The sequence below is a fragment of the Ascaphus truei genome, chromosome 3 (genome assembly GCF_040206685.1).
Source record: "Ascaphus truei isolate aAscTru1 chromosome 3, aAscTru1.hap1, whole genome shotgun sequence".
Taxonomy (NCBI): Eukaryota; Metazoa; Chordata; class Amphibia; order Anura; family Ascaphidae; genus Ascaphus; species Ascaphus truei.
In genome coordinates this window covers 426,768,360-426,782,501 of record NC_134485.1, presented here as the reverse complement: position 1 = coordinate 426,782,501, position 14,142 = coordinate 426,768,360, and the positions used below count along the sequence as shown (strand labels likewise).

Below are 14,142 nucleotides of genomic sequence, written 5' to 3'. Positions count from 1 at the left end.
CGGTCAGCTCTTTGAAACTATCGAAGGCACTGGGCCAGATGGTTTCTCAAATCTGTATTACAATGCCTTCCAGGCTGATCATATGCCATTTCCTAGTGTGCAAATTTTGCGTAATGTAGCTAGTGAATTCTACAGCAAATGGAATTTTCCAAATTGCGTTGGCTATATAGATGGCAAACTTATTGGCATAAAGCACCACCAAAAATTCTGGCGTCATGTATTTTAATTACAAACATTTCCATTCAATTGTCTTGCAAGCAGTTGCAAAATGTAAGTTTGTTGCAATTGCCGTAGGAGCATACGGAAAGCAAAGCGATGGCGGCGTGTTTAGAGCCTCATCGCTTTATCAACTTAATGAAGAAAATAAATTAATACTTGCCTTTGCACAAAAGCTTGCCTTCGAGTAGAACAAGCCAAATGCTACCTCACGTACTGTTAGTGGATGAGGCTTATTCGTTGCTCCCATACCTCATGAAGCCGTACAGTCATCAAAGACTGACAAATATTTCATTACAGACTTTCCAGAGCAAGACGCTGTGTGGAGTGCGCCTTCGGAATGATGACTGCTAAATGGCGATTACTATTAAAAGCTATAGAAATTTCTAAAACAAGAAACAAAGAAGTCCAGAGCAACATCCAATGTGACAAAAATACACAGTGAAATACCTATATATCTCTTGAAAAATGGTCATTTAGTTAACCCTTTGGCCAAAGCGCATAAGCCTGTGAGCCACTTTCAAGGCATGACCAGTTCGCAGGTCCTAACACTTTGGGGGGGGGGGGGGGAGGTGGGGGTTCTGAGAGCTTGCTGGGTATCTGTGTCTATAGAAATGTCTGTGCCAAATGCAATGAGAATTATAAAATGTGTGGCATTACTGCATAATATTGTTATTGATTTGGTAGGCACTACTGATTGGAAAGTGTGCCTATGTTGACCCATACCTGCTACCCAGCTTCGTAGATATAGGGGAAATAATGCACCTGAAAACATGGCCAAATGCATGTGTGATTCACGCAAAGATTATTTTAATGCTGAAGCGGTCCCATGGCAAAATAGTGTTTAATAATTGTTCATAACCAATAAACGTGATAAATCTGAAGTAGTGGTCCTGTATTCTATTGTATTACTGTTTTAAATATGCAATATCATATTGTTACAATGTTTATCAATTTGTTATAAAATAAATGTTGCTACATACTATTTTTAAATGAGAGTAAAAACAGACATGGTATTCAGTAAAAAAATGTATTAACAAGTGGAATAGGAAAAACAATTTAACAGGTTGAAAAGTTACCAAACTCCATGTACAACAACAACTTTTTACAACTTATTTTGTTCGAATTTTTGTACCGCCCTCATAACAACGGCTTGGATCTCTTGTCGCACCATTAATTTTGATACTTGGTCCAATTGTTTTATATATGGAATTAGACTTTTGAAAAAGTCCAACTCTTCGTCTACAGGGTCTTTAAAAACATGACTCATCATTTCCAATTTTTTTTCTTCTAAATGAATCAATTGTTTTTTTAATTCGTTCGACCCCTTTGGTTTTTTGGCCTGCAGTTCTGGGGGTGTCGCTGCCTCGCCCAATGAATCTTCATCCAATGTTACGTCTTCAGCAGCGTCTTCCATACTTCCAGTCGCCTCAAGATTTGACAGCGTTTTTGCAGCCAGCATTTGCTCTTCCAGAAACTCCATCATTTTGAAGAACGGTCATGGAGATGTAGATTTATGCGCACTTGGACCAGCGGCCCCCTCAGCGTGGCCGTTTGATTTTCTTTAATTCTCTACGGAAATAAATCTCTTCAATTCTTCCACTATCCTTTTGCAAAGTCACCTACAAAAAAAAACCCCCCGCACAGGATAACATCGAATGGTCAATCAATTTGTAATTATACACAATTTCAGGCTATAGAAGAAGCATTCTGCAAGTAAAAAAAAGTGTGCAGGGCACGCGCATTGTAAGTGAAACTTCTTTGTGCTTTGTCACTGAAATTGTATTTGTGGTGGTGATGTTTTTAATTCAATAAAAAATATTTGAGAGTATACATTTATTTTATTTATTTTTGTGTCGAAATTTTCATACCATCACTTGGAATACATGATATAATTGACTTATGATAACTAAAGTAAGACACATATATTTTGGATTTTAAAGTATCTAATTGCCGTTACTCTCAAAAGTTTTTCATTCAATGTAAAATCATAAAAAAACACAGGTTGCAAAGACCTTGACTTAGGACGCGCGTGCTCGGCACAAACACCATCTTTTTTTTCTTTTCATTATCATTACAATTACTATATTATATTAATCTATATACAATTCATGGGTTATGTGTTTACACACCTTGCATGTTTTCCACTTCTGCCTTTTTTATTTGCAATAGCATATATTTATACTCACTTGGAATTCTTCTAGTAACAGTGGTGTGGGGTGGGGGAGGTGTGTGTGTGTGTTTGGGGGGTGCCCTCCCTTCAGCACATGTGCTGCCCCTTATGCACATGCACAGAGTCCAGCGCTTCAGCGCATGTGCGGCATCAGACGGCACCTTCTGTGCATGCGCGGCGTCATGCGGCCCCTCCTGCACATGTGCGGCGTCAGGCGGCACCTTCTGCGCATGCGCGGTGTCAGGCGGCACCTTGTGCGCATACAGAATCCGGCAGCACCTTCTGCACATGCGCGGAGTCCGCCGGCCCCTTCTGCGCATGCGCGGCATCAGACAGCCCCTTCTGCACATGCGCGGAGTCTGCCGGCCCCTTCTACGCATGCGCGGCATCAGACGGCCCCTTCTGCACATGCGGAGTCCGCCGGCCCCTTCTACGCATGCGCGGCATCAGACGGCCCCTTCTGCACATGCGCGGAGTCTGCCGGCCACTTCTACGCATGCGGGGCATCAGACGGCCCCTTCTGCACATGCGCGGCGTCATGCGGCACCTTCTGCACATGCGCAGCGTCAGGCGGCCCCTTCTGCACATGCGCGGCGTCATGCGGCACCTTCTGCACATGCGCGGCGTCAGGCGGCACCTTCAGCGCATACGGAGTCCGGCAGCACCTTCTGTGCATGCACAGCATCAGGCAGCCCCTTCTGCGCAGGCGGGGCATCAGGCGGCCCCTTCTGCACATGCGCAGTCTGCCGGCCCCTTGTGCACATGCGTGGAGTCCGCCGGCCCCTTGTGCACATGCGCGGAGTCTGCCGGCCCCTTCTGCACATGCGCGGAGTCTGCCGGCCCCTTCTGCACATGCGCGGAGTCTGCCGGCCCCTTCTGCACATGCGCGGAGTCTGCCGGCCCCTTCTGCACATGCGCGGAGTCTGCCGGCCCCTTCTGCACATTCGCGGAGTCTGCCGGTCCCTTCTGCGCATGCGCGGCATGAGACGGCCCCTTCTGCGCATGTGCGGCGTCAGGCGGCCCCTTCTGCGCATACGGAGTCCGGCAGCACCTTCTGCACATGCGCAGCATCAGACGGCCCCTTCTGCGCAGGCGGGGCATCAGGCGGCCCCTTGTGCACATGCGCGGAGTCTGCCGGCCCCTTCTGCACATGCGCGGAGTCTGCCGGCCCCTTCTGCACATGCGCGGAGTCTGCCGGCCCCTTGTGCACATGCGCGGAGTCTGCCGGCCCCTTCTGCACATGCGCGGAGTCTGCCGGCCCCTTGTGCACATGCGCGGAGTCTGCCGGGCCCTTGTGCACATGCGCGGAGTCTGCCGGCCCCTTGTGCACATGCGCGGAGTCTGCCGGCCCCTTGTGCACATGCGCGGAGTCTGCCGGCCCCTTCTGCGCATAACGTAACATTTTCGTTAGACGCAACGAGATTTTTATTTCCCCATCAGAACTCTGTAGGTGCCACCAAAGAAGTTTCACTTCAAAAAGACACAATTGCACACACCTTACATGCAGCTGCTCCTCTCTCTGCTACCAGCATAACCGTGGCGCCTGCTCACTTTACATATACTGTATGCCTTTTGTTTTTTGTTCCAATGTTAAATAAAGTTTATTAAGAAAAAAAAAAGTGTCCATGTGTGCCCCTAGAACACCATAACCCCACTGCTGTAAATAGGAAGCCTATGCCAGAGCTCATTGGCTGCCTCCTTTTTGCTTCCATCAGATGATTGGCTGGCCTGGCTTGTGACCCGTCCCTATCAGTTGCGCGTGAGTGGTACAGCCATCGCGTTGCAACCATGACGAGGCTTGGAACGCAGGCAGCCTCATAAGCGCGCACTGAACACCTTGATGTCATTGGCATTACTTCCGGGTACTGTGCTAATTGCGTGCCGGACAACATTTCCAAGCGTGCCTGGGGGGGGCGTGACTTCACGCCTGCGCAGAGACAATGGAAGTCGGCGACGCGTCCCTGGTTGTCATGGAAACGCGTGGCGCCTGGGTGTACAGACTGAGCAGGTCGCGGCCCACTCAGGCCCCACCACCCGCCAGCTCCTCACCCAGGGAGCAGTGAGGAGACACATCACGGTAAACAGATACAAGGTGGGGACAAATACATATGGTGCGCAGGTCACCATCACACCTCAGATTCTGGCAATATAAGATGTATTTCGGTGGTGTGTGTGTGTGTGTGTGTGTGTATATTTATATATATATATATATATATATATATATATATATACATATATATATATACATATATATATATATATATATATATATATATACTCACACACACTGCATGCGACCATGCGTGTAGCCTCCCCCACTCCTGCAGCCCCAGTGATCTGTGAATATGGCTGAGATTATACAGCCTGCGCATGGGCGTCAACCTCCAATGGCCTGGTGCGACTGCGATTTGAAGAGACGAAGAAATGTTGTAATTTCGCGCGTTGCCGCAGGACGGCGGTGTCACGTGAACTGATTCAGCCAATGAGGGCGAACCAGCTTGGTGACGCATCCGCCCCCGCATTGCTGCCGGCGCTATGAGCAGAGATCGTTTCTGCTTCCAACCGCGCAGCAAGTTGAGCTCGCACTCTCGCAAGCAGGTGGAGTGTATGAGCTCTGCCTATGGCTGCGAATATACAGAAAAACGCCCGTGGTGTCGCCCGTAGCGACACCACGCGATGCAAAAAACAAGTTTAATACATAAGTGAAAGTGGCTATACCAAATTCAACTGTCGCTTGCTACTGCAAAGTGGGAGACAGTTGATGCGTTTTCAAAATTTGTTTTTGCGCCGAGTGGTGTAGTTACAGGTGACACTACGGGTGTTTTTCTGTAAAATCGCAGCCTATGGCTGCAGGAGCTTGGGGAGGTGATTTGGGGGCGTGGCGGATGCATCACGAAGCTGGTTCGCTCTCATTGGCTGAACCAGCTCACGTGGTGCTGACGTCACACACCAGCGCGTGAAAAGACAAAAAAATTTGTCTCTTCAAATCGCAGTCGTGCCAGTGTGCTCTGTCATGCACACGGAGCGGCCTCATAGGCATTAGTCAATTTGAGGGTGGCGGCAACGCAAGCGCAATCGCAGGCTGTTGGTCCAGATGCAGAGTGTAAATATGGTATAAAAGACCTGATAAACTTAATCTTACCATACATGGGGAAATAGACAAATAATATATATATATCTTTACCCCCCTCCCCAGCAACCCCTTGATGGACTTGAGGACTGGAGTTGAGCACCCCCGGGTTAAGCTGTATTATTTTGGAGGAAAAGGCTGTTTTGTTGTTACTCATTCAAATGTTCTGAGATAAGAGCGAGCACGCTTGCTGTAATCCTATTCACCTCTGAACTGCAAGGTGGAGCTGCAATTTATTGTGCAGTAAAGTGGCACCAAGGCCGCATACTTTCTCCTACTGAATATATAACCCCTACACACCCAAACTTCCTCTTACCTTAACTAGGAAATATTTGAATCTGTTCAATCTTCAGTTTGTAGGGCGGGCTGGGTGCTGTGCTGTATATATGACCCCATTGCAGCCACAGAGGCCTGTGAAACAACGCACAAAGTACATTCACAAACCAAATACCATTTTCTTAATGAAAGGTGTGCACGTGTTTAATTTTTCCTCCGGGACTGCTTTATGCTACACATCAAGTGAGACTGATACAGATCCGTGACCCTGGGCGTGTGTGCAAACTGCATATGTAGCACTGAGCTATCTGTACTTCTAGAGTGCTTTCCATGCAAACAGAGCTAAATGAGACAACGCCTGCATACAATGCTGACTGTATGGGGTGCCTGGCGGGGCCGTTCTGTAGTACACATTGAGCAACGGGAACGCAGAGGGCCCTGCAGTGCAGAATACATCACTGTGTTTCAAGGCTGTGTTTTATTAATATAAAGCAAAGCGCCTGTTTTCTCCTAGCACGGGACCAGTTTGTGTGCAAACAGGTTCATTTGAGAGGCCTCTGGCACTGATCCAATTAAAGCCACGCAGAGTCGTGTGTTTTTAGGTAGTTAAGTAAAATGAATTGTAACAATAAAGACAGAGGATGGTCCTGTAGAGACAAAGGTATGGCTAAGTAGATTACCACCGTAATCATTATTTGTGCTCGGTCTTCACAGCTGAAGGTGAGGGACCACGGTGTAGGGTAACAGGAATATAAATAGAAAGGAGTTGGACACCAGGCCGTTCTCAGAGGAGAAAGTCCCACTATAACTTTAAGCAAATTAAATTCCCCCGTGTGAGCACATTCACATGTTTCAGACAGGTCTGCAGCCCTGCCCTTCCCCATTATCTCCTAGTATACACTACTGCCAGTGCAGCCAGGGATTCTGGGAAATGACATGCAAATGAGCACACCGTGTCATCTTTTTTGCTTCAAATTCATTTTGACATGGATCCCCAATAAGCTAATGCCCGCTGCATTACACAGCTTTTCAGCACAGCCTGGGTTACGAAGTGCAGAGCCAGTAAGCCTACTCGCACAAGGCTGTTTCGACCTTTTGGGTCTCCGTATGAGTCTGGTTATACTGGCTCTGTAATCTGAAGCTGGACGTGGACAAGTCAGTGGGGCCAGGTTGAATACTTCCTAGGATATTAAGAGCTATGCGGCGTGTTGGTAACACCATTAACATAACTATTACCCAGTCACTATTAACAGGTGTAGTTCCAGATGACCTGGAGAAGAACAACCACACTCCCACTTCACAATAGTGGAAGTAGGGAAGAGGCAAGGCTGAGCCTGACGTCTGTCCGTGGTGGGGAAATGAAGAATAAAAACATTGCTGAAAGGATTGCTTAGTATCTACATTCCAGCAACTTGCATGATCACCGGCAGCAAGGGTTTATTAGAGGGAGATCATGTCAACCAGATCTAATTGATCCCTGACCTTTGCCAGCCAGTAAATCTGACGGGATCAGATCAGTAGCTAAGTTCTGTTACTAATTCCCACGGGTACTGAATGGTTTAATGGGAAATTATGGCATTGAAAAGGTTAAAGTGAATACAATATATATTATTATTATTTTTTTTTAGGTATTGTGGAAATCTTCCAAAGATGAGCAAAATAATTCACAAAGATTCCCTTCCTGGACCCCCTGTAGATTTCTCCTTCAAATGCATCAACAGTATGGAAGGTAAGATAAGGGTGCTGTTGTGCAAATCGGGGTCTTCCACTCCAAGACCCTCGCCATTTCTCAGTCCTCATTCCTCTTGAAGTGAAACTTCTATGCTGGCACCTACCAAATGACAATTTCCCTTGGAGTAAATCGCCTCCATGGTGATGGAAGTGCAGTCATGGACGTGACGTCACTGCTGGCAGAAGAGGCTGGCAGTGCTACCAGCTTGGCGCGCATGCGCCAGTTCGGCGTGCCTGCGCAGTAGGTGTGGGTGCGGCGGCTGGGCACGCCTGTTCAGTTGGCGCCGGCTGGCAGATGCCGCACACACAGAGACACGCACCGAGAGATGCGCGCGGACACGTGCAGAGACAGATATGCACACAAGCGCAGAGATGCACACACGCGCAGAGATGCACACACGCGCAGAGGCACACACTGAAACACGCGTAGAGACACACACTGAAACACACATGCGTAGAGACACACACTGAAACACACATGCGTAGAGACACACACTGAAACACACATGCGTAGAGACACACACTGAAACCCATGTGTAGAGACACACACTGAAACACACATGCGTAGAGACACACTGAAACACACACGCGTAGAGACACACACTGAAACACACATGCGTAGAGACACACTGAAACACACATGCGTAGAGACACACACTGAAACCCATGTGTAGAGACACACACTGAAACACACATGCGTAGAGACACACTGAAACACACATGCGTAGAGACACACACTGAAACACACATGCGTAGAGACACACACTGAAACACACATGCGTAGAGACACACACTGAAACACACATGCGTAGAGACACACACTGAAACACACATGCGTAGAGACACACACTGAAACACACATGCGTAGAGACACACACTGAAACACACGCGCGCAGAGACACACACTGAAACACACGCGCGCAGAGACACACACTGAAACACACGCGCGCGCGGAGACGCACCGAAACACACGCGCGCGCGGAGACGCACCGAAACACACACGAGCGCGCGGAGACGCACCGAAACACACGCGCGCGCAGAGACGCACACTGAAGCACACGCGCGCGCAGAGACGCACACTGAAGCACACGCGCGCGCAGAGACACACACTGAAGCACACGTGCGCGCAGAGACACACACTGAAGCACACGCGCGCGCAGAGACATACTGAAGCACACGCGCGCGCAGAGACACACTGATGCACACGCGCGCGCAGAGACACACTGAAGCACACGCGCGCGCAGAGACGCACACTGAAGCACACGCGCGCGCAGAGACGCACACTGAAGCACACGCGCGCGCAGAGACGCACACTGAAGCACACGCGCGCAGAGACGCACACTGAAGCACACGCGAGCAGAGACGCACACTGAAGCACACGCGCGAGCAGAGACGCACACTGAAGCACACGCGCGCGCAGAGACGCACACTGAAGCACACGCGCGCGCAGAGACGCACACTGAAGCACACGCGCGCGCAGAGACGCACACTGAAGCACACGCGCGCGCAGAGACGCACACTGAAGCACACGCGCGCGCAGAGACGCACACTGAAGCACACGCGCGCGCAGAGACGCACACTGAAGCACACGCGCGCGCAGAGACGCACACTGAAGCACACGCGCGCGCAGAGACGCACACTGAAGCACACGCGCGCGCAGAGACGCACACTGAAGCACACGCGCGCGCAGAGACGCACACTGAAGCACACGCGCGCGCAGAGACGCACACTGAAGCACACGCGCGCGCAGAGACGCACACTGAAGCACACGCGCGCGCAGAGACGCACACTGAAGCACACGCGCGCGCAGAGACGCACACTGAAGCACACGCGCGCGCAGAGACGCACACTGAAGCACACGCGCGCGCAGAGACGCACACTGAAGCACACGCGCGCGCAGAGACGCACACTGAAGCACAAGCGCGCGCAGAGACGCACACTGAAGCACACGCGCGCGCAGAGACACACACTGAAGCACACGCGCGAGCAGAGACACACTGAAGCACACGCGCGCGCAGAGACGCACACTGATGCACACGCGCGCGCAGAGACGCACACTGAAGCACACGCGCGCGCAGAGACGCACACTGAAGCACACGCGCGCGCGCAGAGACACACACTGAAGCACACACGCGCGCAGAGACGCACACTGAAGCACACGCGCGCGCAGAGACGCACACTGAAGCACACGCGCGCGCAGAGACGCACACTGAAGCACACGCGCGAGCAGAGACGCACACTGAAGCACACGCGCGAGCAGAGACGCACACTGAAGCACACGCGCGCGCAGAGACGCACACTGAAGCACACGCGCGCGCGCAGAGACACACACTGAAGCACACAGTCACTATGCATATAGAAGTGCAAATGGGTAAAACGGGATGTGTGTGCCGAGCACGCACGTTCCTAGTCAAAATGAGAGAGAATGTATCAACGGTCGCTCTACCTAAATGTGACCGCCCTTGACATGTTTCATGGGCACATGCCACTGTCCTTTGGGGGACTATGCATTGAGTCAGAGAGAGGACCCTGCAGCTGAATCCAGGGTTGGGTGATGGATGATGGACCCCGGTCTTATGCACCAGTGTGTAGCGGTTCTCATTCTCTGCTCTCGCTCCTGCTCCTCCGCACAGATGTGCTGCTGGAAGACCCCCGCATGGGGCTGAAGGCTATGAAGTGTTGTGAGTCTGGGCTTTTGCTGAGCCAGGCCGTGCGGCTGAACAACAACACCCTGACAGACCTCAACGGCTTCGAGGAGATGATCAACAAGCTACTCAGCGATCCCCGCCAGCTCTCCTGGATAGACCTGTCCTTCAACGACGTGTCCACCATTGACCCTGTAAGTCCACCGACACCCTGGGGTTTGCTACTGCTTGTTAGGACCCATACGTTGTACACTGCCACATGTATGTGTGTTGTTTTATGTAGCACTTATACAGAAATGTTACACAACAAAGAGTACTGCGGAATAGAGTACACCATGGGAGCATTTATTAAACTGAGCCTGCCACAATCCCAGTTTTCACGCCACAGTGCCTCATTTGACACTATCGCAGTTTCGTGAATAACCCTCATGGTTAGAAGTGCATAGAATAAAGACCTAAACATTGGATGAAAGGGGAATTTGCCCCAAAGAGTTTACAATCTAAAACGTGTGTAATGAGTACGCGAATGGTGGTGCATAGCAGGTGGTTCAAATTAGTAATGAGAAGCAGAGCAAAGTCACAGCTCTTACTGCGCTCACAACCCTACTAATGCGTGCAGGTATGAAATGGTGTGAACGGTAAAACACATTGTGCAACACAATGATAACACAACACACAAAATGCAATAAAAGCCTGGTGTGTAGCAGAAATTACTAATATAATCCAGTGTTAACGGCAAGCAGTACCAAGTGATTAGCGTACGATAGTCCTTCTGTATAGATAAGTATCCAGACTGTTCTAGGCCGATTTGGCCCCTCATAATGTCGCCATACCTAAGTGCAGGGGTGCGCAAACTAAAGGGCGCGCCCGCCAGGGGGGCCGTGAGATTCTCTGCGGGGGGCGCGGCGGTTACGGAGGCCCTGAAATTATATGAAATGCCGGGGGAGTGGCGAAGGCCTCTGTAACTTCCCTTACCTTGGCTCAGACGGCGTCTGGCGATGCGGCGCCAAATGACACTGGGGGTCACGTGATGTCAGAATGCCGGAGGTAAGGTAAGTATTTCTCACATTTGCAGCATTACAAGTACACCTCTACGGCCAGAGACTAGTACCATTAAAATCCCCCCAATAACCCGGAAACATCGCTGGCAAACTTTCAGGTCTCTGTCATGAGGTACACCACAACAAGGGGCGGTCCAAGCGGACTTCAACAAATGCTTATGTATTTTATTTATTTTAATATAAGCTGCCTTTGATTACCTTTTTATTAAAAATGAATTACCTAAGCTGCCAATCGATTCGTTCTCCCATAAATCGATGAGCAAAGATCCTCCTTCCCAGGGTTCTCTAAATGGCCGCCTTTTCGTTTCAATCCGTCTTTCAGTCAGTGTAACTCAGCAGCTACAAGGTATTCTTATTACTAAGGTAACATTCGCTATTGTTACAGTTTGCAGCTCAAATGGCTGGGAATATTGGCAACAAATTATCACACACGAAAGTGTTGCAAACATCTTGCACTGCTGGGGAGATGGACTAAAACCCGCTATAGGAATCAAAGGATGTTCAATATATTAAAACGCATTAAGAGTGGAATTTAAAAAATGTACTAAGTATTATCTAACACTACAGAACTGATTTATTAAAATAAATAAACACATGGATATTGCATGCTTCTTTATCGGGTAGAAGGGCAGCACATACACATCAAATGTTCCATAGCAACCGTCTTCAGGTACAAGTCAGAGCTGCTGCACGTTGATAACTGAATTCTCCTCCTCCCCCAGGTCCTGACTACATACAGCAACCTGACCGTCCTCAACCTCCACGGCAACAGCATCAGCAAGCTGTCCGAGGTGGATAAGCTGGCAGCCCTGCCCAACCTCAAGACTCTCACCCTGCACGGCAACCCCATAGAGGGAGAGAAAGGCTACAGGTGAGCACCCGCCACGACCACTCTCTGCCCGTCCACGGCAGGGGACTCTGAGGGCGGGAATGGGCAAACGCCTCCCACTAGAATCCCAGAGCTAGTGATGCAGCCCTATGGCTCGATTAATTCTCTCCGGACCTTTATAAAGATGGCTGCTACGAGTTGTTTAAAAGCTGCAAAGCCCGGGTCACTGCCTCCGTGGGATTTGAACGCATTAGTTCCTCAGTTGAATGGTTTTATTTATATAGGGACAGCCAGTGTACGCAGCACTTTACAGAGAGCTTATACAAGATGACGTTAAAGCAATAGTCCCAAACGACATGTATTGTTTTCATTTTTTTCAATAGATTTGAAGCAGGGGGTCTGCGTTGATTTCAGCTCCTGGGACCCCCTGCTTCTCGAGATACCGGCACCCCCTTCTGGAGGTAAGTATCTCTCTACAGTTTAAAGCTCCCGCGTCACGCGGGCCTAGAGGAAGCCGCAAGGGATGATGCGACAGCTTCCTATTGGCCGGTGTGACGCAAGACATTTAAGCCGCCGTTTCGATATCCCCAGCTAGCCCTCCCGGAGCTGCTACTGGCACCACCCAAGGAGGTAAGTAGGACGATAGCGGCTCTGGGTGGGCTAGTTGGGGATATCGAAATACACGATGCGTCGTGATGCGTCACACACCGGCCAATAGGAAGCCGTGACATCATCCCTTGCGGCTTCCTATTGGTCCGCGTGATGCGGGAGCTTTAAACAGCAGAGCGATACCTGCACCCCCTTGTAAGTATCTCGGGAAGCAGGGGGTCCCCAGAGGTGAAATCATTGCGGTTCCGCTCTGGAGACCCCCTGCTTAAATGTAAAAATAAATGTACGTGTGCCACTTGGACTTCTGCTTTAATACAAGGGAGAATAATATAACGGGGACACTGAGGGGAAAGCAAACTCCATCCAGAGGAGTTACAGTATAACGGGGGTATTGGGAGACCGCAGAGGCCTAGGAAGTAATGTTATTCTTTCTCCGTCCTGAAAATGTAAAGCTCTGGCAACAAAGGTGGCTATTCTTGCCAAACTAGGGGGCACAGACCTTACAGAGCGGGGGCTTTAATGCTGCAGTCCCCACATTGTCAGAATTGTGTTTTTATTTATAAAAATGTTTAATATCTCTGAACAAAGAGAGCTGATCAGAGCTCGAGCCACCTGTGGGATCTGCCCAGTTCCCAATGTATTCGTAGTTTGTATTTTTGGTTTGTTTTTTTGGGGCGGGGGTGTAAGACGCCCACTACATATGGTCGCCAACAGAAAAGTTAATTGCCATCTCCCAATTGCATCTGAGCTTTTGTACTGGCTGCTGGGGCAAGGTTGTCCCTAGTGGCGATATTGTGTAAATACCCCCCTCCTACCTCTCACTCAGTCTGTGTCTCCAAGGCCGCAGCGTGTGGGAACTGTGCCATATACATGGTGACACCGGGTGTAGAGTGGCTCTCTGGCACAGAAAGGGTTAACGCTATAACCAAGCTCACCTTGTTACAGTAACACTGCCCACGACATGTCCCTCCTTACTCCCCCCCCCCCCCCAGGTCCTACGTTTTGTCTGTGCTGCCGCATCTGAAATCCTTCGACTTCAGCGGAGTCACCAAGCAAGACAGAGTCACCGCCGAGGTGTGGCGACGCATGAACGTGAGGCCCAAGCGTGCGAAGAGGATCAAAGACGAGTGACCTGTAGCGATCAACGCGCCCTTTGATCAGTGTGCAAGATAAGGAATAAACAAAGATATTAGGAAGGATTCACCAAAGGGCAACAGGGGGGGTAGCATGTTCTGTGTCTTCACTGCGCGCCTTCCCGTCGCCAACTTCCAGGGCCGCCAGCAGGTCAGGTTTTCAGGATATCCCTGCTTCAGCACAGGTGGCTCAGTCATGAGTGAGCCACTGATTAAGCCGCCTGTGCAGACGCAGGGATATCCTGCAAACCTGACCTGTTGGTAGCCCTTGAGGACTGGAGTTGGCCATTCCTGTTTTTTAGTCTTTAAAAGAGGGTGACCAAACAAATGTGATTATAA

General features: G+C 50.0%; 1 protein-coding gene and 1 long non-coding RNA gene across 4 annotated transcripts in view; one reads left to right on the top strand and one right to left on the bottom strand.

Annotated features, from left to right (window-relative positions):
* Positions 1 to 1,232: 1,232 nt before the first annotated feature.
* LOC142490473 (uncharacterized) lies at positions 1,233 to 4,546 on the bottom strand. The gene is made up of 2 exons (XR_012800072.1): positions 3,886 to 4,546; positions 1,233 to 1,838 (listed from the first exon to the last, which is right to left on the bottom strand). It is a non-coding gene; the product is annotated as an uncharacterized LOC142490473 (long non-coding RNA).
* LRRC51 (leucine rich repeat containing 51) overlaps positions 4,170 to 14,142 on the top strand; it is a 12,302-nt gene continuing 2,329 nt past the window's right edge. For 2 of the 3 annotated variants that reach the window (XR_012800070.1, XM_075592807.1), the window contains exons 1-5: positions 4,171 to 4,481; positions 7,424 to 7,524; positions 10,160 to 10,365; positions 11,955 to 12,103; positions 13,663 to 14,142. The exon at positions 13,663 to 14,142 is cut by the window's right edge. Coding sequence is in view for 2 of the 3 variants with exons in the window: in XM_075592807.1 (XP_075448922.1) it covers positions 7,446 to 7,524; positions 10,160 to 10,365; positions 11,955 to 12,103; positions 13,663 to 13,801 (573 nt within the window). In the remaining variant the exon portion in view is untranslated. Of the gene's footprint in view, positions 4,482 to 7,423; positions 7,525 to 10,159; positions 10,366 to 11,954; positions 12,104 to 13,662 lie in introns of all 3 variants that reach the window. The other variant, XM_075592808.1, reaches the window with a different exon arrangement.